Consider the following 27,486-nt stretch of genomic DNA (forward strand, 5'->3'; position numbering starts at 1 on the left):
GAATGTTGTGTCTTCACCAAAAATACCATCCTCTAAAACTATGCAGATTATGGAAAATGCACATGTATGAGTTTCTCAGACAGCTGCCAGCACTGCAGGCAAATAGCAACCTCCAAGCATACTTTTTGTCTACTCCTGGAAAGAACGTAGCTATGTTGCCAAACTGAGATATTTTTATGATATATGGACAAACATTTGCTAAGGGATAGGCTGAAAATACTACTTAATTTCCATTTCTGACTTAAGCAAGATTTCCAGCTTTTAAATGTGTCAGACTACTGTAATGGCCTTCAGTGCCACCTGGAATCTAGGGCTATTTTTACTGCATAAGCCTAATTTCCATCAGAATAGGGTTCAAAATGACCTTTATATCATATTCTGACTTAGTCTACATTTTGCTTGGGATATATGGAAAAATAATTAACAAGTTAGCTTCAGGCACTGAAAAAGAAAGTACGCAGTACAAGAAGAGAAAGAAAAGATTTTTATGAGTGTGTAAGTAAGCAAGAAAGTAAAGCTCCCTTACAGACCCCGGGGGACTGGCAAATCTTTCCCTTACAATAATATGGAAAGATAGTTTTCCTCTTCAAAATGTGCAAAACAGAATAGCTCTGCATACCACAGCAGAATTACTGTGCCCCAGAATACAGCCTGGGAGCAAACTGTCACAAAACTACAACATGCTGGACTCTGCTGTACAGTGGATGATAAATAAAAATATTTGCAAATAAGCTAGATGCATTTTTGAGAATCTGATGGTGAGATTAAGCAGATTAAGTATCCCATCAACTTTCTGGGAAGTTTCTTGTCAGTAAACCATGGACATGTGTATATTTTGTTTTTTCTTTCCTGATCAAAGGTGTTACAGTCTCAAATTTTTGCAATAAATGCATCATCATAAATAAATGATCATTTGGGCACCATTTTCAAGAAGAGATGCCCTTTGTGAAATCCAGTTTCATACCCACACTCGGTCAAATAGAGGTAAGGCAAATATATGTATAATTAACCTATAGAAACATAAGCTATTTTTCATATGGAAACATAAATATAAGCAAGATTTCATAGAATCATAGAATCATAGAATATCCTGAGTTGGAAGGGACTCATAAGGATCAAGTCCAACTTCTGGCATGCACAGGTCTGCTCAAAATTTTAGACCATGTGACTAAGTGCACAGTCCAATTGTTTCTTAAATTCAGACAGACTTGGTGCAGTGATTTCAGATCTTTTTCACTTGAAGTCATAATGCAGTCGTCTAAAACTCAGCAGCCTGTTACTTGAACCACGTGGATCTCTTTAACTCTTTGATGAATGCACCTTTACAGCACCGACAGGTAAAAGCATTTGCTGACGTGAAGGAAGGAAAGGCACTGAAAAACTGACTACATTATTTCTCTGTTCAAGCAAAAGCTGTATCTAATATTCTAAACTATCTAACGTAAAGCTAGCTAAAATGGAGCTAAGTAGAAACTTCCCACCTTCCACCAAAAATAGTTAAGAGAAATCAAAAAATTTATAATTTAGAGTTATGAATTTACTCTAAAATAAAAATGAATTATGACTAGGGTAACATGGGGATTTTGCTAATTTTATGTATATGGCTTGAAATCTATCAAAAATGGTAATTCAGTAAAAAACTTTTTTTTTTTTTTTTTTTTTTTTTTTTGGCGGGGGGACAGAATTCAGTTCACATATTTGCAACTCTTTTCCAATATGAATTCATTCATATATTTATTTATTTATTTATTATATTATTTACTTATTATAAACTCTTAGCAATGTTATTTCTGGAGATTCTGTAATTTCACCAGAAAAATAATAAAGAATTACATTTATCACTAAAATAAGATTGTATATTGGTTTTAAATGAACAGATTAGTAATGCTTAGCAATTACGCCTGGCAAACACACGACGAATATGCTGCTTTACTGCCTCTACTCTGTCCATTTACACAAGTCCAAAAGGGGAACTGAAGACACAGGCATATTTTAACAGGAGTACATAATTTCCTTTCTATTGTGCACTATAGTAAGTGGAAGTAGATGCTGGTTTTGCCACTGACAAGAACAGCTTCTAGGTTAGAAACTTCCATGATCAACTCACACAGTGAGGGTCTCACTGAGTCAAGGGACAGCCCCAGGAAGAGAATGGAGCTCCAAAAGGCCATGGTGTTGCTTCCTAATATGCTACTAGTCTAAGCCAAATTCATTTAAATGTCAGTGTGAATAAAAGAGAGAAACCTAGAAAGCAGGTAAACGAGAAAACAAAAGTCCATAGTCACTGCAGAAATCTAATAGGAAATGCAATATGCTCTCTACAGTGAGAGTGTCCAGGAAGAAAGTTATTAAATAACTATTGGTTAAAATAAATTAAAATTACTTTTAATTACTCTTTTTTCTTTTCTTTTCTTTTTTTCCCATCATTTTATTTTTTCAAACACAATGACTGATCCATAGCTTCTTATTCTGCAAACAAGTTACAAGGCATACATTAAGACAATATACTTTGGTGCTACAACACCTGCTTTAAAAGTTCTCTTATTAACAAGGCACCCGGGGCAGAAACAAAGCACCATTTTTAATAGCTAAATAAACCTGAGGTTTTCTGAACAGAAAAAAAGAAAAAAGAAAAAAGAGAAAGGAAAAAAGGAAAAAAGGAAAAAAAAATAAAAATAAAAAAATAAAAAATAAAAATAAAAAATAAGAAGAAAAAAGAAAAAAGAAAAAAGAAAAAAAGAAAAAAGAAAAAAGAAAAAAAGAAAAAAGGAAAAAGGAAAAAGAAAAAAGAAAAGAGAAAAAAGAAAAAAAAAAGCTGTTATTGTCTTGATAAATTTGTAATCTATAAGTATTTTCACTGAGATAGAATCATTGATGAGTTTGTTGAGATTATAATTATTCCCAAATCACATCTGCTGCTACTTTTTCCTGTTTCAAATACTCTTTCTACTACTTGTAATCACTGCTACTACTGATTGGTATTACATTCTTAATATCCATTACATATATAAATATGTGTGTGTTTTTAGATATTTTAGATTTAGATGTAAAAGACAGATATTTTATACATGTCTATATGTAGACTCTTTCCCTCATTGTATTTCAATCTATATACATTTGCCAGATTTATCCTAGTAGTCTTTCTAATGGTGATTTGAGCTGATTTGTACTAGACAGGAATCTTGAGCAAGTGAAGCTTCTGTGTCCTTGTGTATTATGGAACCCTTTGAACTCACTTAAGTGCAAAGTTAAGAGTTAAGACTTCTGTACACTCACAAACCAAGCAGTTTCCTTCCTTTTTTTGATGATGACAAAAAAGTACAAGTCTTTAATTAGTTAGATGTTCTCTCTCTCTCTCTCTCTCTTTTTTTTTTTGTTTTGACATCTCTTAAGTGCTATCTCTAGAGCATTTATTTTTCCCCTGGAATATTTCCTTTGTACTTTCTTTTGCATTTTTTTTCAAACTAAACTTCATTCTAGAGACAGCAAACCTGTCCAATACAAGGACAGGTTTCTTAATTTTCCATGGCATTTTCAAACCTTGTTGTTTCTCAAAACTGGTTTTCCCTTTCTAAAAGGCTTAAGTAAATTTTATATAAGTTGAAATTGTATGGAAGGGAACAGATTAAAATAACGGAATGCTGTTCAAGAGCAATGCTACTTTCCATGGGAAAAAAAAGACTGCAAATAGTAGTTGCACATAGATATGTGATACAACCATCTGTTCATTTACATATTGTGCCACAAAGTTGTTGTACAGATTGCTTTCTACCAATGTCTTTGAAGAAGAACTTCCTGTCATATACTGAGTCTCTTCAATGCCATCATTTCATTAAAACAATAAATTCAAATTCTTAAATAACTTTTATTATCATGAAAGTCTAAAAACATTTGCATATCTTATATAGATGGAATATGAAGACACAAATGCCAGTTATCTAAAACACTAGACTTAAATCAATGACAACAAAAACAAGGAATGTATTCAGTTAAGTTATGATCTCAAAAGGGCACATATTTTTTACTTCATTCAAAGTCACAGTGTAAATGCAAGCAAACAAAGTGCCGCATGTTAAGCTGCATCATCTCTCATCTTGTCTTGGAAGATCTACTCTTTGATAGCTTTAGAAATAATTCCAGACTCCCTGATGAAAGGGGAGAATACATTAAATCACAGGGAAGCATTTCTGAGATGCAAAGATTCAAATAGCAGGACATCCATACACTGGGCTTAAAAACAGTTTTCAGCAAAGCAACCTCCTCTTAGCTATACAACAGACTTTAAAGACTCATGCCACATGGAAACAAATCTCCATGAGAACTATCCCTAGGTTTTCCTAGAGCTTTCTTTCACAGGATTCATGAGCTTCTGTGACAGTAAAACTATTCAACTGATCTGAAATGCAAAATAAATGAACAGATATGTACAAGTAGTTCAAAGAGTGTTTAGATGTCTATAACAACAACAACAAAAAAGAAAGATATTTAGATGAAATGAAAAAAAAAAAAGAAAAAAAAATCTAGATCATTGCTTATCAAGGGTAAGAATAAACTAATTGAAACATTCAGGAATGTTTAAAAAACTCCTTGTTCCTGTGTTCCTGATTTGGTTAAACACCATGCAAAACATGAGTATGGTTCGTCTTAGAGGAAGTATGTTTAATGATTTATAATTACAGTTAGTTGCTTAGACTGAAACATTCTGGCACTGAATTTCACCCCAATGAAATACCATTCCTATAGAGACATACTCACAGGACATGTACGAGATGATTTATGTTCATTCCAGGGGCTACAAGAGTCAGAGAAAATTTTAGAAACTTCACTTCTACGAGTTTATTTGGGGAGGTAGCAGAGAAGCTAAACACTACCCCAAGAACAGAGAATGGGAAATAGTATTATTTTATCTCTTTGATTAAACAGAAAAAATAAATTCTAGTTGTGATCCCAAACACAGGTCAATTAAAAGGTTATAATCATAAAATGTTCCTGTAACAGTCACAATCCTCATAAAAGCAGTGTGAGTTGCAATTTATTCTACAGTGTATTTTTTAGTAAGTAAAGTTATAGTTTGGAAAACTACTACATTACATGTTACCTCCAGTTAATTTTCTCATCTTTCCTCCCTTGCAATTGTTATACTAAATACAGATTCTTACCTAAGAGTATTTATGCGACAGTCTAAGGTACTTGTAGTAACTAACTTCTGGGCCTTGCAGCTGGAACTGCCTGCTTGTCTCCCCAGTGACAATATTGATCAGAACTGGAATTGGGAAGTTAATTACACTACATTCAGATAAATGTTGTAAGTTGGATGAAATGGGCTGCTGTTTTGAGAAAAGAACAAAATCTGCTAGCTGAGAGAACTTTGCTTTCTGCCTGAAGCACATCTCTTCAAGATGACCACATTCCCCTGAAATTTCTGAGAAAGTCTCCAGGTGCCTCCTTTGGATGCATTTTCTACTTGTTTTTCAGCAACCCTGAATCTTCTGTTCATGACTGTCTTCCTACTATGAGGAATAATATCTGTTTTAAGCAGAACACGCAGCTTTATGAAAATCAATACAATCTGAGAAATAAGTTATATTAGAACAACCCTGTAAAAATTCATTAATCTTTTACTTTAAAAACAATTACGACTGGTCAGATACTGAAGTAAAATCAATAGGAGCTATAAATTAAAAAGCATCTGATGAGCTAGTATTGGTTATTAAATTTTAAGGTATAAATAATATTTAGTTGAAGAACAATTACACTTTATTCATAATTTTTCCTCTGGAAAAGTCAGAATATGTAATATGTTTGTAACATGGGTTTAAGTATAACTTCATTCTCACATGCACTTCACCACATTTAAAACTGTACACCTGCTTTTAATTCAACTGGCTGCTTTTGATTTTGACTTCTTCAGGAACAAAAGTGTGTTTTAATATTTAAATATATATTGTGCTTTCAGCTTGCACTTTCACTACAGGTACTTTAAGCTCCACTTTAGCAAACACAAGCCTAAACACATGCTCACAAGGATGACAGACAGGTCTACTATGCACTGACAGTTAAATGGACTATTCAGATATACTAATTTTGTATATAAATGCCTTGCTGAGGATGATTCAAAACAAGATATGCACAGCTGTGCTGGTAAAAATTTTTTCATCTTATGAAATTTCTAAAAAAAAAAAAAAAAAGAAAATAAGATCTATACTTATACATGCCTTATTTTATTCACAGTCATGTTTCACATAAATATAGAGTTGTATTATACTCCAGTAATGTCTAGCAGAGGAATTTAAGATCCAGAGTTTGCTCCTAAAGGCAAAGATCAGAACTGTTTTGCCAAAGGTATCCTTTTTAAAGAGGAAATTTTCTTATAAATAGGGAAAAAAGCTCATTGTGCACCAGGAGAAGAGGAGAAGTCTAGTTCAAATAAATCCTGGGGGAAAAACAAAAACAAAAACCAAACCAAACCAAACCAAAAACACTTCAAATTATTTTTTGTTTGTTTGCCTTCAAAGAAAATAATTATTTCAAAAGTAATTCCTGAAAATTCAAATGATGTGAAGCATCTATGTCAAACAACCAGATTAAATAACAAATTAAAACTTTTGCAGATATTTCATCATGCTTCCTTGTAACATAATGTCTGAGAAGCTGAGATTTATTTGCACAAATGTTTATAAACATGTGTTCTGTCTCATATTGCAAATTTACGATGTAGATGCTAGAGGCATTTGCTCATTTCTCCAATTCAGAGAACAAAACATTCTGGTGCTCTTTGTTTTTATATTTCTAGCTGATAATTTGTCCATGTGGGTATATCTACCTGCACTGCAGTATCAGTGTAGATCCCACATGTACACCCCTACTGCAAGCAGCATCCTCTTATGGCATAACTAACATGAAAAGGTCACTTGTGTTTCCATTAAGAATTTTCATACAAAAATTTATAATGGTATAGCTATTACTGCACAAGTAATTGTGATACATATTTTGGATGTCAACAAATCCTGCAAGTGTAAAAAATACAGTAATACAAATAATGACTAAAAATTAGGGGCAGTTCATTGAACCAACCATGCTTAAGTAAATTGAGTTTGGAACATATATGACAAAGTCTTGGAGGAAAACATTTGAAAAATACTTCTGTGAAAGATGTAGCAGATAATGGATGAATTCAAAGGGATTATGAAAGTTTAGAAAGACTATGTGATAGAACAATGCTCAAGACATTCATTGTAAATTTTTGTCTGAGCTTTGCTGAACACAGGAATTATGTGGAGAAATAACTAAAGCAGCGATACAGGGCACAGTGAAACAAAGCAGCTAGAGGTGGATAAAAATAAACTATTTAAATGAGTATGAAAGCAAGAGTACAACTCTGTTTTCTGGCACTCCAAATGGCATGGGTTCCAGAAAAGCTGAATATAGAACTTGTAGGCTTCTGTCAAACTACTGAAATTTCAGCTAGTGAGAGCCGTAGTGGAGCTATGCAGCTAGCAGACAGCCATAGTGGAGCTAGCAGACAGCCATAGTGGAGCCCATGTGGCTATCTTATAAATTTCACTTCCCTCCTCTTATGCATTTTCAGCTGATGTATCTATTTAGTTTGGCGAGCTTATGGACATGGGCTGTCACCAAAAACTGCAGTGTTGTTCAAAATGGAAGGAAGCAGGCTCTGTCTTCATGAGATGTTCCACTGCTTGCTACAGGAATGACTATCAGTGTACAACCACAGCAAGATTGTATTGGACATTACTGAAATGCGTTAATATATACCCCAAAAGTCTCTCTACAAAATGTGCATGCCTACATAAGCTCCACAAGGGGAAAAAAAAAAAAAAAAAAGAAAAAAAAAAGGTGCTTTTCTTTCATTCCTATCTAAAAAAGGGGACAGACAACCTCCATGTATCTCCTCTCATAACAGACTCTTCTTTTAAAAAGCTGCAATAGCTATTTTCCATGAAAGTTTCAAAACTGACACATCTCTGAAGAAACAAATAGTTTGTCTTATTCTTTCTAAAGCTCTTCCTCTCTGTTTTGTAGTGGTTTTCCTCATCACAGTCATGCTTTCCTTCTATTCCACTACTGTCCTCATGTTGAAAGCTCCCTTTCGCTTCTTTCTCTGTTCGGTGCTATTCTTAACTATTCTGCCCCTCTCACATCCTACTTGTGGCTTTGTTCTCAGTCCTTTCATTTATTATCCTCCACCGTATCTTAATTACTTATATTGCTCCCAAGTTGTAGGTTAGTGTTGTAAACAGTTAGTATTAAATCCTTCATTGCCATTTTCCTCTTTTTTGTTCATTTTTCATACCTTTTCTCCTTTGGTCCTCTGGAGACCTTTACTTCTTTTAACAAGCCACTATAAAATAACTCCCTATTCATCTGATGTTTCAGCTCACTAAGTTTATACAACCTAATGCCATTTCAAATATGTTAATCTGTTTAGCAGCATTCTTCTTTGGTATGTCTTCCTTTTCTTTAAATACTCCCAAGCTAATGGATTGCCAATTAATTAGAAATAGTTAATCTTTGCAATAGAATAAGCACTACATGTTTGTGTCTCTTAGAGAGCTCCTAAACTAATTTTTATGACTGTGTTGTTAACTGTTCTCACTACTTGGCAGTCTGTCAATGGAAATAAAAGTTCACTGAGCAGATATCCATGCCACAGTTTGCTGAATGTTTATTTTGAGCGGCATGCTTCTGTACCCTCTGCCTTGCCCTTCTTTCACTCCTTGTTCCCAAGCTATGCTGTCTTGAAGGATGCAGATCATGCAGCTGACTGAGCTTCACCAGCATAAAACCAAATAAAAAACTAGCACAAAAACTTATTTTTTTGGATTCCTGATAACATCTTACCTAACCTGTTGTATAAAGCCCCAAGTGCCAGCTTAACCAACAAAGAAATATGAAGGAAGATACAAGTGGCAGGGGAGATTTTGAGTTATTACTGGAGGAAATGTTCACCAAAGACTATCTCCTAGTGATTATGAACTGAGAAAAAGAAAGCCAAAAGGAAGGGGAGCAGACAGAAGAGAAAAGATCCCAACACTGATATGAATATTTTGCATGTGTTATGACAAATATAACAAATCTAACTGGTCAAAATATATATTTTTGAAAGGTAGCTCTCAAATTACAGTCACTATGATTGATGTGTAATCATAAATTCTTCATACCTGCTGAGGTTGGTTCCTCTTCGATGGAGGCTGTGCAAATGGGGAGAGTGGGGGCCGGGGGAAAGGGAAGAGAGGGGAGGGAGAGAGAAAAAAAAGAGAGATGAAGAAATTCAAATAATGCAAATTGATTTATCAATTAACTTTTCTTAGTATACAAGAAATAAAACATCATGAAAGGATTGTTTATTCTATCTTGTTTGATAAACTTGAGTAACAGATGTTTCATTGAAGTAAACAACTAATCTAAAATGCGTTAAATTCTTGGTTTCTATTTATAACTTACACTCAGTGTTTCCCTCTAATTTATCTAGTGGGATAGACCCAGTACTGTGATAGCAGCTGAATGGAAGTAAATCTGATGACCTCTCTGTCATCAGCTAGCTGTTCCGGTACTAAAAAAAGTGCACTTCTCAAGGTACAGACTGCATTTTTTTAAAAATCAGCTGCAGCACCCCTTATTTAGGTAGCTAACAAAGACTTCTGCCTGATGACACACAGACATACATGTAGTCTGCATCTTTTTCCCATCTCTTCATCATCCACCCCTTATGCATCCTTCCATTTCTTCTCAAGTTTGTGCTGTTGGTAATAGTTCAATGATTCCAAAATTAAACAGTTAGAGAGTAAATCTGGAAGGGATTTTTAGTTAGTTTGTTTGTTTCTCCTCGTAGAACAAGGGGGTGCCTTTTTGATGCTTCAATCCAGCTGCTTACTGCCTGAGGAAAGCAATTAAAACAAATGTCCAGAGCAGAACTTTTCCCTTTTGACCACAGGTAACCATTAAATTGCTTTAAGTTACCATCAGAAAGCACCTTTGACTGTGGACAATCTATTACCCATACATTCAAAAGAAAGAAACAGACATATTCCCAGTAAAACTGTATTGTAAAAGTACATCTGTGGCCTAGTTCTTTCCTTGCAGTCAGTATGTTTTATATACACATGCATCATAAAAATGGTCTTCTCACAGTCTTGAGAAGTTTTCAACGACAGAGAAAGCAACAGTCAAGCATTTCTCACCTGGGCACTCTAAAAGCACCATGAAGTCTGAGACGACTCCCCATAAATGTGATATAGAGACCCACTTAAGATAGTAAACACATCTACCTGTACCATATTTTTTCTCTTTTAAACAGTCTCTTCTACCAGTTGAAATGTAAGCTGCTTCTGTTTGATTTCTTGCAGAATCAGTTCCACAAAAAAAAATAAAAAAAAAATCCAAAGAAGCCCTCTTTTCAGCCTGTCAAGGTACACATTTACTTAGGAGCCCGGCAGACTGTAGAGGACAATGCTCCTGCATCCCTGGGAGACATTCATCCACCATGATGGATTGCTTCAGGGCTTGCAGATGGCACAGATAAAGATTTCAAACATTTTCACAAAGATCAAGTTTGGTAAACCATGCCCTTTTTTGCCTTCAATATCATTTCATGTATATAATATATATGTACTGCATCTAAGTAAAATGTGTTGCAGGAGAAGATTTCAAGACAACAAAAGAAAAGAGGGAAAATAACACCTTATTGCTCTTATAGTAAATTAATACTATACACCATTAATTCAATGTTGTACAGCAGCTAAATGCATGAAAAGAAACTGATTTTTTAAATCTTGAGCCCAGAATCAGAAGTAAATAAATGGATTACAAACTCAATCAATCAAGGATGTTAGTACTTCTTAAGGCATCAGTGGCAGAGAGGAAGACTAGACAAACTGAACACATGATAAAAGTTAGAACTTCAGTTATTAAATTTCGCAAAATGTCAATAATTTCCATTATCTGCAAGAAGAATTGCTGCTTGAGCAACAAATAATTAAAAATGATAGTGACATTGCATTAAAACTGGTTAAACAGAAGTATTCAATTATACAAATAATATTCATTCCAGTAACAGTTTTTTTTAGACTGCTATTTGAGTACTATATGTAGAATTAATTATCGTGATGAACAAACACTAGCATTAGCAATTCAAAACTAGATTCTGTTATGACTCTTATGGTTGTTTCAATGGGACCACTCTGCACTTCTAAATAAAATAGGATAGCTGAATCTCAGCTGAAATAAATCATTCAGATGCCAAGACCGCTAGATAATGTTACTTCTCTGTTTAATGAATTACTTTTAACTATTTGACTGCTGATTTAGGGTCTTTCAGACACAGACTCTGTTCCTATCCCATGGGTGCTGAATTGTCTTACAAATAACCATAATGACTGTCCTTGATAGTCTCAGTTTTTTTCTTGAAATCACGTGCAAGATATTGAGACAAGAATTACTCGATATATATATTGTCAGAGACCAATATATTTAAACACAAAACCCTGACTGGATGAATTAACATGGTATGAAGTCAGGTGTCACCGATGAAAATTAATCTATTTTCCTCAATGTGGTCTAATGACATGCGAAGTTACATGACAGGAGTTCAGAACTGTTTTGTAAAAGGCAGAAGACCTACTTCTAGTTGTTAATAATGTATTTCTTTATCCTGGACAGGAATTAAAGATGCATATTAAAAAGCAGATATGAAAATACAGTTATGAACTTGTTTGTACTTCACGCATTCTTTTTAATCAAATGAAGTTAATCTCTTGCTGTATGTGTATTCTTTCACACCACACAGCTTGATTTCACACCACACAGCTATTGAATACTCAAAGAATAATCATTTTTTGCTTTATCATACCGCATCAGATGCAATGTCAGCTCTCTGCTTTCTCTTAGTTAAGTAAATATAAATTACCATAGCTATAAATTACCATGCAAAAAATTTCCTACACAATGCCACTTTTTTTTTTTCCATCAGCAGTGATTTAAAACTTAAAGTTATTTTAAAAAGTTGTTTGTGAGTTATATCTATAGTAATTATCCATAATTTACTTTCTTTACTTATTTCAGAGGAGTGGTTTATGCAGTCATCTGGAGTTGCTTTTCTGGACAGCTGCTGACTCTCTACACCACACAGTGAATCAGAGTAAGAAAGGCCCCATCCTCCCCTCTGCATGGAGGAGCTGGGTGTCTGACAAAGGCATCCCCCAGCAGCTGCAATGGACATGACAACAATCTCGCTCGACCAAGCTATGAACTACCCTGCAGCTCTAAAGTGTTTTCAAGAATATTTTTCTTCCCCTTTTAATACATCCTTGACAAAATTTAATAAGACATATGGAAGCACAAACATTGGCTTTTTCCTTCTTAAGAGAAGATCAGGTGCACATTTAGGAAAATTCAGTGTTTTTCCTCAGATGTGAATAATACAGGAAAGATACTGGGGAAAGAAAACAAGACACGGGCTGATTTAGAAATATAATTAGGATACATATGCTCCAACATACAGGAACTTGAGACACTGCTTGGATAACATCTGAACAACTATTCCAAACTTCGTATTACTGAAACAACGCTAAAAGGCTGGACAAGTGTGGAAAAAATCTGAACTCACGGGAAAGCTGAAGTGAACCTCATGAGGTTCAACAAGACCAACTGGAAGATCTTGCACCAGCAATGTGCATTTGCAGCCCAGAAAGCCAACCATGCCCTGGGCTGCACCAACAGCAGCATGGGCAGCAGAGTGAGGGAGGGGATTGTCCCCCTCTGCTGTGTTCTCGTGAGACCCCACCTGGAGCCCTGCGCTCAGCTCTGGGGCATCCAGCAAAGGAAGGACATGGACCTGTCAGAGCAAGTCCAGAAGCGGGCCACAAGGATGACCAGGGGTCTGGAGTACCTCTCCTGTGAAGACAGGCTGAGGGTGTTGGGGTTGTTCAGCCTTGAGAAGAGAAGGCCCCAGGGAGACCTCACAGTGGCCTGCCACCGCCTTAAGTGGGCTGCAGGGAAGCTGGGGAGACACTCTGTGTCAGGGGGTGTAGGGATAGGGCAAGGGGGAATGGCTTTAAACTAAAAGAGGGGAGATTTAGATTAGGTATTAGGAGGATATTCTTCACTCAGAGGGCGGTGAGGCCCAGACCCAGACTGCTCAGAGGAGCTGTGGCTGCCCCATCCGTGGCGGTGCCCAAGTCCAGGCTGGATGGGGCTGGGGGAAGCCTGGGCTGCTGGGAGGTGTCCCTGCCCATGGCAGGGGGTTGGCATTAGATTGTCTTTCACCAGCCCAACTTTCCAATCCAAACTATTCTGTGATTCTCTGATTTTCTGGTACTATGAATGAGGCAGAATCAGTCTTACAGTGTATTGTATTACATGATATAGAATCACAGAACCACAGAATTTGAGGTTGGAAGGGAGCTCCAGATATCATCTAGATACATTACATTAGATCTTAGTTTATATTAAGGTTTGTCTTAATTTTACATTAATGTGAAATATGTTTGCCCTTAAGATGAATAAAGTGTACGAATCATGTAAAAGAATAAACTTAGATATTTGTTCACATCTCTGTGGAAAAGGATATGCAAGAGCTCTGCAAAATGATTCAAATAAACCACCTGTGAACAGCAGGATTCAACTTTTTCTGAATGCAACTTCAAAAATTAATGATATTCCACTCAGCATTACATCTCAGGGTCTCTGAGGACCTGCATGCTAATGTGGCTGACTGACTGTCTTCCTATAAACTCAACATCAGTCATTATGACTGCAATGTTAATTATACAGATGTTTCATTAAAAATACCCACATAGTTAGTCTCTTCATTCACTCCCTAGTCCTCGGAAATCAGTTCATTTTTCCATAAACTTGCTCAATTTTTTTCAGCTCACAGCATGCCCCTGTGGGCAGTATTGCCACTACAGATGTGGCAACCCTTCATCACATGAAACAGAGAGTTTGAGCAAGATGGAGAGGTTCTGCAGAGGGATCTGGATAGGCTGGACTGGTGGGCCAAGGCCAACTGTATGAGGTTCAACAAGGCCAAGTGCCAGGTCCTGCACTTGGGGTAAAACAACCTTCTTGCAGGACAGGGGAAGGGTGGCTGGAAAGCTACCTGGTAGGAAGAGACCTGGGGGTACTGGTCAATAGCTGGCTGAATAGGAGCCAGCAGTGTGCTCAGGTGGCAAAGAAAGCTAATTGCATTCTGGTTTGTATCAGGAATAGTGTGGCCAGTAGGACTCAGGAAGTGATTGTCCCTTTGTACTTGGCTCTTGTGAGGCCGCACCCCAAAAACTGTTCAGTTTTTGGCCCCTCACTACGAGAAGGACATCAAGGTGCTGGAGTGTGTCCAAAGAACAGCAATGAAGCTGGTGAAGGATCTGGAGAACAAGTCTTAGGAGGAATGGCTGAGGGAGATGGTTTTATTTAACCTGGAGAAAAGGAGGCTTAGGGGAGATCTTATCACACTCTACAATTAGGAAGTAGCAAGGTGGGGATTGGGCTCTTCTCCCAAGCACCAAGTGATAAGATGAGAGGAAATGGCCTCAAGTTTCATCAAAGGAGGTTTAGGTTGGATATTAGGAAAAACTTCTTTACTAAAAGGTTGTGAAGCATTGGAACAGGTTGCCCAGAGTAGTAGCTGAGTCACTATCCCAGGAGGTCTTCAGGAAATGTATAGATGTGCTGAGTGACATGGTTTAGTGATGGACTTGGCTTTGGGACTACACTAGGTTAAATGTTGGACCAGATGATCTTAGTTCTTTTCCAACCTAAATGATTCTGTGATTCTATGATTATCTACAAGGTAATTGTCATTCCAAGTTATTTACAGTGGAGAAGCAAACCCCAAGAAAAACAGATTTTTTTCAAGACGAATCATTTGCTTGTCTCAATTAAGATCAATTTGTACCACTGTTTGAAACAAAAATTAGCAGGTCAGTGAGTAACATTCAGCAGTAACACAGGAAGTTTGTGACAATGCTATACTGAAGATAGATAACATATTAGGTAAGGCCAATTTTTAAGCTTTGCTGCCTCTCCCCCACCTTCCCTTGCCTCTCTTTCTTTCACCTGCCATTCAGAAACCTGGTTTAATGATGTGATGCTTGGGGCTGTTGCTATCATCCACTCAATAATACTAAATAATTAGAACTATAGTAGTAATACTAAGCATTAGAACTGAAATGCGCAGTAGGAATTACCATACCAACATTAAACTGCTTTGTATCTCTTTTTAAATTTCAAAGTAGGACACCTTTCTCCTTCTCTGCTAGATATGAGACTCCAGTTATATATTCTAGTTTAAAATATGATTGGCAATGAATCTGGAAAGTGCACCATTTATGACAGTCAGTCAAATATACATCTGTTAGTGTGTGTAAGAAGTTTTTATTTCAATTTTACAGTGGGGTTGGGTTTGTTCTTTTACTGTATGTCTTTTTCTGTCTAGAAAGTGTCCTACTGGGACACCAGTACATCTTTTGACATTCAGAGGCCCACAGAAACAGCTGTGACTCCTTCTATCATCTGTTGGCTAAGTTGTGTTTGCAGCTATTCTTAAATAAAATAACATCAAGAAATAGGACATCAGAAAACCCACTAGTGCATGTCAGCAATCACTCACTATGAATGGACCAAACTGTGCTTGAACAATGAATGGAAAATAGAAAACACATTCTTTAACTAAGAGTTCCCAGGAAAGCCTGTACCACTTACTAAAGTAAATCTGCACTCTTCATAGGTTTACATTCACTGAGAACTTAAAAGTCTATGGAAAACTTATTCTTCCTCTCATTACTTTATTTCAAGAAGATCACTTCTAAGAAAAAAACTGGGTACCTTAGCAATATTTCAGGTATTGCTAAAATGCAGAGTATTAACTTCTTTAAAATGACAATGGTGGAAATACCAAGAGTGGTTGTTAATTCATGTCCAATATTTTTTCTCATTTTCTAAGCATCAGTGTCTGGTGCTGAATGAGAAAACGTTTAAATATGAAATAAATGTTTCCAAAGATTTAGTTGGCAAGTTAAATTCTATATTTTTTTCAGAAGACAAGACTAGATAATGATTTTTGTGTTTCTTGCCTTTGCATTTACAACTTTGTAGAACAAGGAAGTCAATGCAGCGCTTAGTATTTGGCAGGATGCTCTGCTAAGGAAAACAGAGTAAAAAGATTTGTTTTTAAAACAATTATTCAGTTCTTAGTCAGTTGCAGTTCCTGCCAAAGTTTCAAGTGCTGCCAAAGGCACAACGGTGCTTAAAGCTGTAATTCTGAAACCAGGAGTAGTCTGTCATGACTTGAAATATTGCTCAATTTTACATACACACACACACACACAGTGCCATATGCACTGTTTCAGGAAGATGTGCATGTTCCAAAAGAGCAAAAAATATAATCAGGAAATATCCTAGTGCTTTTATGTACAAAATCAAATGTTCTCAAACAGCTAAGTGACTAAGACCATAAATCAGTGTACAGTAGTCTTTGTTCCTTTAAATTTCTGAGAGCATTCCCAACAGCATAACATTAAAATTAATTTGTAAAAAAGGCTATAAAATATAGTTATGTTTAAGTACCTTTCTGCTAGCATGTGCTACACTAATGATTCCAAAACCTATAGATAATATCTCCATAGCTACACATGGAAAGCTTTGCCTTCAAAGCCAAATAATTTAATATTTTCACACATCAGGCACATATCTGAAGCTTTTTCACTTGGTTGTTCTGTGTGCCTGAAGGGAATTTTGACCTGTTACTCTTACGTGACTAGAGAATTTGTTAAAAGTATAATATATCACAATATAAACTAATAATAAAGATGATGATAATGATCTTATTTTATGGGTATTCCCCCTCTCTGGGAATAATGACAACAATAAAAATATAATAAAAGCCAATTCTGATGCTCACAATGTGTTTGAGTCTGGTTTTGAAGTCTGCCATGGAAGGCCAGGTTAACTACCCCACTGCAAATGTGTGATGAAGGACTTGATTCAGGCTAAGATAAATGTGTCCAAGTCCCATGCTAGATTTACAACTCCTTTGTACTACAGGCTGCAAAATCTGTTGCATCTCAATCTGAGCAGATGACAGATGATGATTGAGAGAGCAGTTTGGTCTGCTTTTGAGAACAGTTTACTCAGTGTTTGACAATTGCTGCCACTCTTTGTCCAAAGGAAGAGAGCAAAGCTTTCTCAAGGGTACAAGATTTCAATCTGAAACAAAATGAGGTGGAGATATGTGACGGCTGACCAGAGTTTGAGCATCAAGTCTTGCACTATAAATAAGAAGGTTGTATCATACTACCTGATAATGAACTAGAAGGAAAAGTTCCACCAAGAACTAAGAATGGAGATGATATTAATAATATCAGTGCTGAAATACAACAATAAATTGTAGCTATTCATACCTCAAAAAGGAATCCAATGGAATGAGAAAGATTCAGAAAAACAACAACAACAACAAAACAGTGCTCAAGACCAAGCAGAAAATCACAGTTAAGACAACTAAACCTCAACTCTACATGACGATACATCATAGAATCATAGAATCATAGAATATCCTGAGTTGGAAGGGACCCTTAAGGATCATCAAGTCCAACTCTTGACACCGCACAGGTCTACCCAAAAGTTCAGACCATGTGACTAAGTGCACAGTCCAATCTCTTCTTAAATTCAGTCAGGCTCGGTGCAGTGACCACTTCCCTGGGAAGCCTGTTCCAGTGTGCAACCACTCTCTCTGTGAAGAACCCCCTCCTGATGTCAAGCCTAAACTTCCCCTGCCTCAGCTTAACCCTGTTCCCGCGGGTCCTGTCGCTGGTGTTAATGGAGAAAAGGTCTCCTGCCTCTCGACACCCCCTTACGAGGAAGTTGTAGACTGCGATGAGGTCTCCCCTCAGCCTCCTCTTCTCCAGGCTGAACAGGCCCAGTGCCCTCAGCCGTTCCTCGTACGTCTTCCCCTCCAGGCCTTTCACCATCTTCGTAGCCCTCCTCTGGACACTCTCCAACAGTTTCATGTCCTTTTTATACTGTGGTGCCCAGAACTGCACACAGTACTCGACGTGAGGCCGCACCAGCGCAGAGTAGAGCGGGACAATCACCTCCCTCGACCTACTAGCGATGCCGTGCTTGATGCACCCCAGGACACGGTTGGCCCTCCTGGCTGCCAGGGCACACTGCCGGCTCATATTCAACTTGCTGTCTACCACGACCCCCAGATCCCTCTCTTCTAGGCTGCTCTCCAGTGTCTCATCGCCCAGTCTGTACGTGCAGCCAGGGTTTCCCCGTCCCAGGTGCAGGACCCGGCACTTGCTCTTATTGAACTTCATGCAGTTGGCGATCGTCCAGCTCTCCAACCTATCCAGATCCCTCTGCAAGGCCTTTCCACCCTCATTCGAGTCCACAACTCCTCCAAGTTTGGTGTCATCAGCGAACTTGCTCAAAATACCTTCTATTCCTACATCCAGATCGTTTATAAAAATATTGAAAAGTACCGGCCCTAAAATGGAGCCTTGAGGGACCCCACTAGTGACCGCCCGCCAGCCTGACGCAGCGCCATTCACCATAACCCTTTGGGCCCTGCCCGTTAGCCAATTGCTCACCCATCGTATGATGTTTTTATTTAGCTGTATGGTGGACATTTTGTCCAGTAGGATCCTATGGGAAACCGTGTCAAAAGCCTTGCTGAAATCCAAAAAAATCACATCAGCTGGTTTCCCTTGGTCCACCATACAGGTGATCTTATCATAAAAGGAAATCAGGTTAGTTAGGCAGGACCTACCCTTCACAAACCCATGCTGGCTGGGACCAATGACTGCTTTGTCCCCCAGGTGCGCCTCAATACGTTCGAGAACCATCTTCTCTATGATCAGATACCAACTTAAATACATGAACTTCTGTGAGACTATTGTGCCATTCCTTACCATAGATTAACCTCAACCAGCCAGTCTTCTGCCAGCAAATTACTTCCAGATTGACCAGCTTTCCTCACTGAAATTAATATTGGGAATTTCACACAGGAAAAACTGACAAATTTCAATCCCTAAAATTTCAAAACAAATACACATCCTGTAATTTTCAGTGCTTTTCCCCAAACTTGGCAAATTTTTGGCAAATTTTCTAATATATCTGTTAAAAACTTTGTATTGCCATTCTTTGCATTGCCTTCCTGGAGATACAAGCTATATAAAAAAATGAAATAATTTAATTTTTGTATGATATGAGCTTTATCATTATATGAAAAGTCTTTAGATTGCATATAGACAAAAAGAAAAATATTCATTAGTGACTGTTTAGTAGAAAATACTTCAAGACTAGATACATAGAGTTGCTTTGTTTGGTTAATAGGTCCTACAGAAGAATTACTTTTATTTTATTTTTTAATTCAAGTCTATAGTATGCTTTGCAGCATGACTGAGGGTCAGCAGACTGCTTTACAGAGATAATTTCCATACAACACAATCTTCATCACAGAAAATGAGAGCTGCAAATTGTATAACATGCCAAGAGGAAAATTCAAAGGAGCAGATGGAAGCTGAAAAGACGATGTGGAGTTAAAAGGAGTCCCATGCAGGGAGACATACTGCTTTTATGTGGTATGTGTTTTTAGTAGTTTAGTAAATTCAGGAATGAGGAATGGGAAATACCCCATTATAAAGCTACATGGCATGGATACAGGCATAAAAGAAGTGAAGACCTGCAAGAAATGCAGATCATTTTATTTTAAACAAATAAAACAATATTTTGACTGCTCAAATAAATTTCAAAGGCTGGAACACAATGCTTAAGGAATAATTGACATACTAGCATTCACTTTCAACTTTTCTGATTGTACCGGAACAAAAGAAGGTCCTATGACCTTTGAAGTCAATGTAGGTTTTAAAATTAACTTCTTTACAACTAGAATAAAAGACTAAATGCATATGAATCTGCTGCTGTTTAATGTGAATATATATGCTGTAAAATATATATAACAGGATTATAGAATAGTTTGGGTTGGAAGGGACCTTAAAGACCATCTAATGCCAAGCCCCTGCCATGGGCAGGGACACCTCCCAGCAGCCCAGGCTTCCCCCAGCCCCATCCAGCCTGGACTTGGGCACCGCCACGGATGGGGCAGCCACAGCTCCTCTGAGCAGCCTGGGTCTGGGCCTCACCGCCCTCTGAGTGAAGAATATCCTCCTAATACCTAATCTAAATCTCCCCTCTTTTAGTTTAAAGCCATTCCCCCTTGCCCTATCCCTACACCCCCTGACACAGAGTGTCTCCCCAGCTTCCCTGCAGCCCACTTAAGGCGGTGGCAGGCCACTGTGAGGTCTCCCTGGGGCCTTCTCTTCTCAAGGCTGAACAACCCCAACACCCTCAGCCTGTCTTCACAGGAGAGGTGCTCCAGACCCCTGGTCATCCTTGTGGCCCGCTTCTGGACTTGCTCTGACAGGTCCATGTCCTTCCTTTGCTGGATGCCCCAGAGCTGAGCGCAGGGCTCCAGGTGGGGTCTCACGAGAACACAGCAGAGGGGGACAATCCCCTCCCTCGCTCTGCTGCCCATGCTGCTGTTGGTGCAGCCCAGGGCATGGTTGGCTTTCTGGGCTGCAAGAACATTGCTAGCTTGTGTCGAGCTTCTTGTCAACCACCACCCTCAAGTCCTTCTTCTCAGGGCTGGTCTCAATCCATTCTCTGCCCATCCTGTATTTGTGTAGGACCTTGCATGTGGCCTTGTTGAACCACATGTTGTTTGCATGGGCACACCTCTCAAGCCTGTCTGGATCCCTCTGGATTGCATCCATCCCTTCCCTCTAGCAATTCAAGCTCACCACTCATCTTGGTGTCATCAGCAAATTTGCTCATGTGATGTGGGTTCAATATGAGCTCAATATGATGTGGGCTGTGGTAAAACAGTGTTAAAAATGTTAAATGTTAAAAACACTATCCTCCTCTAGCTCTCAAAGAACTTATCATCATCATGTCTGTTAAAAATAGACATTGGCCCACAAAAATATCAATTTATCTAAAGACACCATCTGAGGTCATACTGAACCTGGACATTTTCAAACTTATCACTTTGTTTTGTCCTAAATACAGGTGACAAAAAAAAACGTTTATTTTAATCCTGGAGCAGCAGTTTTAACAAGTTATTGTGTTCTGGACTGTTTTTACTGAGCATAGGAAGCTCTTCACTAACAAGTGAATTTCAGCATCAGAAATTCAAAAAGAGAAAAATGCTAAAACATGTAAAAACAAACGTTTTTCTCTCCTGCTGACCCCAACATGGTTTTGCTACATACTGTTATTCAGGCCAAGAGAAAATGTGGTGATATGAGATATAAAAATCATGCTGGGGTAAGGTTTCTTTACTCCTCCCAGAAATGTCACATTTCTCTCAACTTGTTATCTGTGTACTTACTATTAATTTTTCACATAGAAAAAATAAAATAAAATAAAATAAAATAAATAAAATAAAATAAAATAAAATAAAATAAAATAAAATAAAATAAAATAAAATAAAATAAAATAAAATAAATAAAACTTGACTATCAAGGCTATTTCTCATGAATAAATGAAGATAATTTACATTGATTTTTCTTTTATCTTAATGAATAAAGTCAGTAGAAGTCAAAAGTTTATCAGCTTCTCTGATGTCAACCCTGTAGGAAGCATTTTCACAGCAGCTGTCAGTCAGCACTCCAGCGCTCCTCCACACCTTCCAATTTTCACTAGTGTAGGAGCCAACCCTATTGAATTTCAGCTGTGTATTTTTCAAGATTTTCTGTCACTCCATGTATAGAGATTTTCTGAAACCCACCTCTCCCCTACCTTGATTATGTTCCTCCATGCGGGTTTATTTGTTTTCCATGCACTGTCCTTCAGAAGCAGAGTTCTGTCTTTTCAGAGGGCACCTTGTACACTCACCAGTGGCTGCATATCAAAAGCAATCCTAACCAGCACCTCCTCCCACTGTGAGAAATTAGAGATGTTGTGCTCTCGTGAAACATGCTAAAAATCTGTCCTTTATTCTTTTTAGGTTTCCCCTCTTCCATGCCGTAAACTGATGGCAAAACTTCTCTCATGTTGCTTCCCTGCTTCCAACTGACTATACCTCCACTGACATCTCTGCTGCACACCACTGCAGCCCCAGCACCTGAAAATGACTGCCATTGTAGACCATCACTAAACTGTTCATATGGTATGTTCTCCTCAGCACTTGAGATGTTGCAAAATGTGTTTTTCTTGGTCAGTTAAGGTCAGAATAATATAAATCAATACTTAATCTTTGCTTCTGGGCATACAAAAAAAAAAAAGCAGGGTTCACAAATGAAGCTGCTGTTTTGAACAGCCGAGTACAAGACTGGTAGTCTTGTCTCTTATCCTCTCTTATCTTTTACTTGGGCTTTTAAAGCACTAGCCTTCTGGGTTCCAGACATGAGAAAATATGGAGAATTTTAGTATTCTTTGTACCAGACAAGAGAGGTTGTAGAGTCTCCATCCTTGCAGATGTTCAAAAGCTGCCTAAATGTGGACCTGGGCAACCAGTTCTAGGTGTCCCTGCTTGAGCATGGGGTTGGACCAGATGACCTCCAGAGGACCCTTCCAACCTTAACCATTCCATGATTTTGTGTTTAAACACAATGTGTTTAAAGAAGAGTTAACAGAAGAGCTGTGCAATGGTAGAGGAAGAAACTATATTTCCATAGTTACTCATCTTTTTTACTTTAAGTATTTGTTACATGTCAGCCTATTCATATTGCTTCACATTGCTATCTAACTTGTATTTTAGGACACGTTGACTGCCATACTATTGTTACTGGAATACATTATATTTAAAGGACTAACTACAAAGACAGTGATGGAAAAATCCCTACTGCTTACATAGTCCTCATCTCTAATGTTCAAGACAAATACATTTAAATTTAAATACAATTTAAATGTTGTAAGTGGTGGTCTGAGAAAATGACAGGCAGATATTCACAAATTTAACTCTGAGAAACCTTGACTGAAACACTATTGATTTTTATTACAAAGAAGTGCACATTCGAAAAAGAATTTACTCATTTGTCTTCCCTACCACTAATTGCTCTGTTCAGGACAGAACCTAAAGAACAGTCTTTTACTGTATTTTTACCCTCATTCAATGGGAAAAATTAGTATATGATAAGCAGAGATGGGTCAACCTAAACTTTCATGCTTGTAGTGAAATACCTCATTTTTTTCTGAGCCCTTTTAGGAGGCAAAGGAAAAAAGGGTCATTTTAAAACATTTGGATTTATTTTTAGAAAGTTAGATGCCAATTCACATTGGCTTACAAAAATAAAAATGAAATTTGTAAATATATTTTCATGAATATTTTTCCGAGTTTTTAGGTTTAACTATGTTTCTGTTAGTTTTTAGGTCATAGATATACTTGTTAGTTTTTAAAGTCAGAAATTCTTTCTGAATTTAATTCATATTCATGAATAATTTCCAGAACCCCCATGGCATTTTCCAGTTAATATGCATGTAAAAAACTTCAGGTTTAAAGATGGATGAGTTAAATACCTACAATGATAACAGATGCAGTTTTACTACATTTTTGATTTCTTAACATTATTACAACATTTTGAACATAAACATGAAAGAGTATCTAATACCAGTATCTAATAACAAGGTAAATTTAAAATAACTCCACTGACTTTAAGTAACAGACAAAAAGTAATCCCAAAATATTTTGTCAAACTGAGTTTTTGTTTTTGTTTTTCTCCAAAACTTTCTTATGATGACTTTACTGAACAGCAAGCAATTCCCTTAAGGGATTTCATTAGAATATTAAATTTTAAATTAAACCATGTATTTTAAAGTCGGTGTTAATTACTATCTACAGCATTCTGCAAGAACTTTCTACATCAAAGATTATTACGACTAAATATAAGACATATTCAAGAAATAGAAATAAAAAAATGCAGTCATGAAATATTCATCAGGTGAGCAAAATATTCTTTATAAATATTCTAGGTTTTAACCTAGCAAATTTTAGCCATGACTCTGCAATAAAAAGACCAAATAACTCACTACATATATATGTTAAAAAAAAGACACACACATACACATGTATACACATACATACGTATACATATGTATACATACATGTCCTCCTACTGTAACCTGACAAAACAAAGTGTCTGCTACCTGTAGTCAATGATTAAAGTGAATCAGACAATATTTGACTGATTTTCCTTTACTTGTGTATCATCTTATTGATTCTTTGCACCACACAAAGGCCTTTACATGAGATCCATTTTATAAATGTAAGAGTCACTGACTGAATTTATTGTTTCCTGGTGACCTGGAATTAATCAATCAAATACACATTTATATTACCTTCCACTGTCTGTGCTTCTCTTACTTCTTCATACTTCTCTTTCTCTTTACAGTTTTTGAAAATTTTAAATAGCCTTTCACATCACTAAGGGCCAATTCAGACCTACATAATGCAGATACAAACTCCACTAAAATCACTAGAGTTTAGTCTAAGTAGTGCAATATCTAATCTAATGACACAAGGATAGTTCCTCTATAAGTAGGTCAAGGTTTTCTAGCAGAAAGTGATCTTGTAAATTTTGCTGCCATTTTACCATGACAAAAGCATGCCTCAATGAATGAGAAGCTTAATGAGGTTCTGGCTGGTTTCCAAAACATGTTTTAGTGCAAAACACTTCAGTCCTCATGTCATTCATGACCTCAGAATTTTGTAGAATGTCAGTAGTTGCAGGTCTGTGGTAGGCTACTGTTCATCAAAGGTGCCAACCAGGTCACAGGAAACATGTTTTCTTTCCTTCTTTTCCTTTTTTTTTTTTTTTTTTCCAACATTGGCACAAACTTCTGTGATCCCCAGGGGAGTGGACAGCCCAATTTAAAGAGGTTTCTTTTCCTTCAGATAGTCTTAAACATGATTTATCAGGCAACTTTAAAAATGACCAGTCAGCGCCATACGGTCACCTTGGTGGATTGAGGAACTTGGTACAAACGAAAGAATGGCAGCTGTTTGTTTCCTAATATCATTAAGGCGGTGAGAAGTTAATAGCCAATCCATATTATTCATAAACATGGAACCAGTAAACTGAAATCAAGCACACCAAAAATTTTCTCTCCATGTCGCGTCTCTTAATCTTCTCCAAGTCCTTTTGCCTTTGTTTCTTTGTCATTTTGGAGCTTTAAAAGGTACTTGTCTGTTTTCTGTATTGTTTTTTTTTCTGCAGTGCATAGTGACATGAGGTATGTTTTTGTTTGGTTTTAGATTAAAAGTACAAATTACTTTTCAAAAAAACAACTCTGGAGCTCTTGCAAATACATTACTATTTTTTACTCAATAATATTTTTAACTTCCTGAACTTCCTGTACGTTCTGTACACTGTGTATGAGTCATTCTCACAAATTGTTTACATTACTATAGCAGTTTGGGGATTTGTTTCCATCCTATGATTATGAGTGACACTAAATCTCTAGACAGCTCATACCAAAGTTCTTCTAGCTCTCCTACTCAAACAGGAAGTTGAATGAGGTACTCATAAGCCTTCCATGTCATAGGTTCCCTTTGCCTGCATCGACCCTTCTGAGTATGAGTTTGTTGTCTGCTGCTGCTTTGCAATAGTAATAATAAATAAAAATAAATAATAAAAATAATAGATAATAAGTAACAAATGGATAATAAGCAATTAATAATATTTTTATCTGATTTTTACACTGGTTGGTGGCCAGTCACAAGTGGTGTTCCCCAGGGTTCAATACCTATTTATCATCTTTATCAGTGATCTTGCTGAGGAGATCAAGTGCACCCTCAGTAAGTTTGCAGACAACACCAAGCTGGAGGTGGCTGTTGATCTCATTGGGGGTAAGAAGGCTCTACAGAAGGATCTGGATAGGCTGGATCAATGGGCCATACCCAATCTCATGACATTCAACAAGGCTAAACGCTGGGTACTGCACATGGGTCATAATAACCCTATGCTGCTGTATGGGCTTGCGGATGAGTGGCTGGAAAGCTGCCCATCAAAAATATTTCTGGCGATGCTGGTCAACAGCTAGCTGACTGTGAGTGAACAGTGTGCCCAGGTGGCCAAGAAGGCCTACAGCATCTTGGCCTGTATCTGAAAAAGACCATGGCCAGCAGGACTAGGGGGCTAATTGAACCCATGTACATGGCACTGGTGAGCCCACTGCTTGAATATTGTGTTCAGTTTTGGACCCTTCACTACAAGATACTGGGTTGCTCAAATGTTTTCAGACAAGAGCAATGAAACTGGTGAAAGTACTAGAAAACAAGACATATGAGGAGCTGCTGAGGGAAGTGGGATTGTTTGGTGTGGAAAAGAGAAAGCTCAGGGGAGACTGCATCACTTTATACAACTACCTGAGATGAGGTGAAGTGAGGAGGGTGTCTTTTCTGACAAGGTGAAAAATGATAGGACATAAGAAAACTCTTTTAAGTTGCACCAGGAGATGTTTAGACTGGATATCAGGAAAAATTTCTTCATGGAAAGTGTGGTAAGAAATTGGAACAGACTGCTGAGGGAAGTGGTGGAGTCACCATTACTGGAGGTATTAAAGAGGTTTGTGGATGTGCCACTTAGGGGCATAGTTTAGACGTGGATTTGATGGTATCACGTTGATGATCTCAAGGGCCTTTCCCAACATAAATGATTCTGTGATTTCAAAATATTATGAGGCTTCATACTGCTTATCTTTTCTTCAACATTGCTACTGAAAGATTAATAGGAAACTTTATTTCTGTATTCAGGTTTTCTCTGGATGTTCAACACACTGAATCACACAGCCTTATACTTGGTTCAAATGCACAGACCTGCACTCTCCTCTCCCATTGAGATCGCTGTTGATATTGTGCTCTGCACAGTCCTATGTTGAGTTTGCAATATTCAATTGCCTGCAATGATTATGTTGTATGACTGTGGTGGTTTTACTCTGATGGGGGCAGCTGAGATCCACCACTCTCTCACTCCCCCTCCTCAAAGGGAAAGTGGGAGAAAATACAGTGTGAAGGGCTCAAAAGGGTTGAGATAAGGACAGGAAGATCACTCAACAGTTATCGTAACAGGCAAAACAGACTCAGCACAGGTCCCCCACGGGTGGGCAGCAGCTCCCCCCAGACCCCCTGCTCCTGCGGAAGCTCTCCATGGGCCGCAGCCTCCTCCAGGCCACATCCACCTGCTCCACCGGGGGCTCCTCCACCCATGGGGGGGCTGCAGCGTGGAGATCTGCTCCATGTGGGACCCATGGGCTGCAGGGGGACAGCCTGCTCCACCAGGGGCCTCTCCCTGCACAGCCCGCAGGGGAACTGCTGCTGCCTGCCTGCAGCACCTCCTGCCCTCCTGCTGCAGGAGATACTTGGGGTTGCAGGGCTGCTTCTTACCCCTCTCTCCCAGCTGCAATAGCTAAGATTTTTGTTTTGCCCTTTCTTAAATCTGTTCTCCCAGAAGACCAACCAGCATCGCT

At 37.8% G+C, this 27,486-nt stretch overlaps 1 protein-coding gene across 2 annotated transcripts in view; it reads right to left on the bottom strand.

Annotated features, from left to right (window-relative positions):
- Nucleotides 1-27,486, bottom strand: part of EDIL3 (EGF like repeats and discoidin domains 3) — a 267,842-nt gene that overhangs the window by 149,751 nt on the left and 90,605 nt on the right. Inside the window, exon 3 of one of the 2 annotated variants that reach the window (XM_068666881.1) lies at nt 9,183-9,212. The exons of the other annotated variant lie outside the window; for it this stretch is intronic. Coding sequence (XP_068522982.1) covers nt 9,183-9,212 — 30 coding nt within the window. The remainder of the gene's footprint in view (nt 1-9,182; nt 9,213-27,486) is intronic. 2 annotated transcript variants of the gene reach the window in all.

This window comes from Anas acuta, chromosome Z (assembly GCF_963932015.1).
Source record: "Anas acuta chromosome Z, bAnaAcu1.1, whole genome shotgun sequence".
Lineage (NCBI taxonomy): Eukaryota > Metazoa > Chordata > Aves > Anseriformes > Anatidae > Anas > Anas acuta.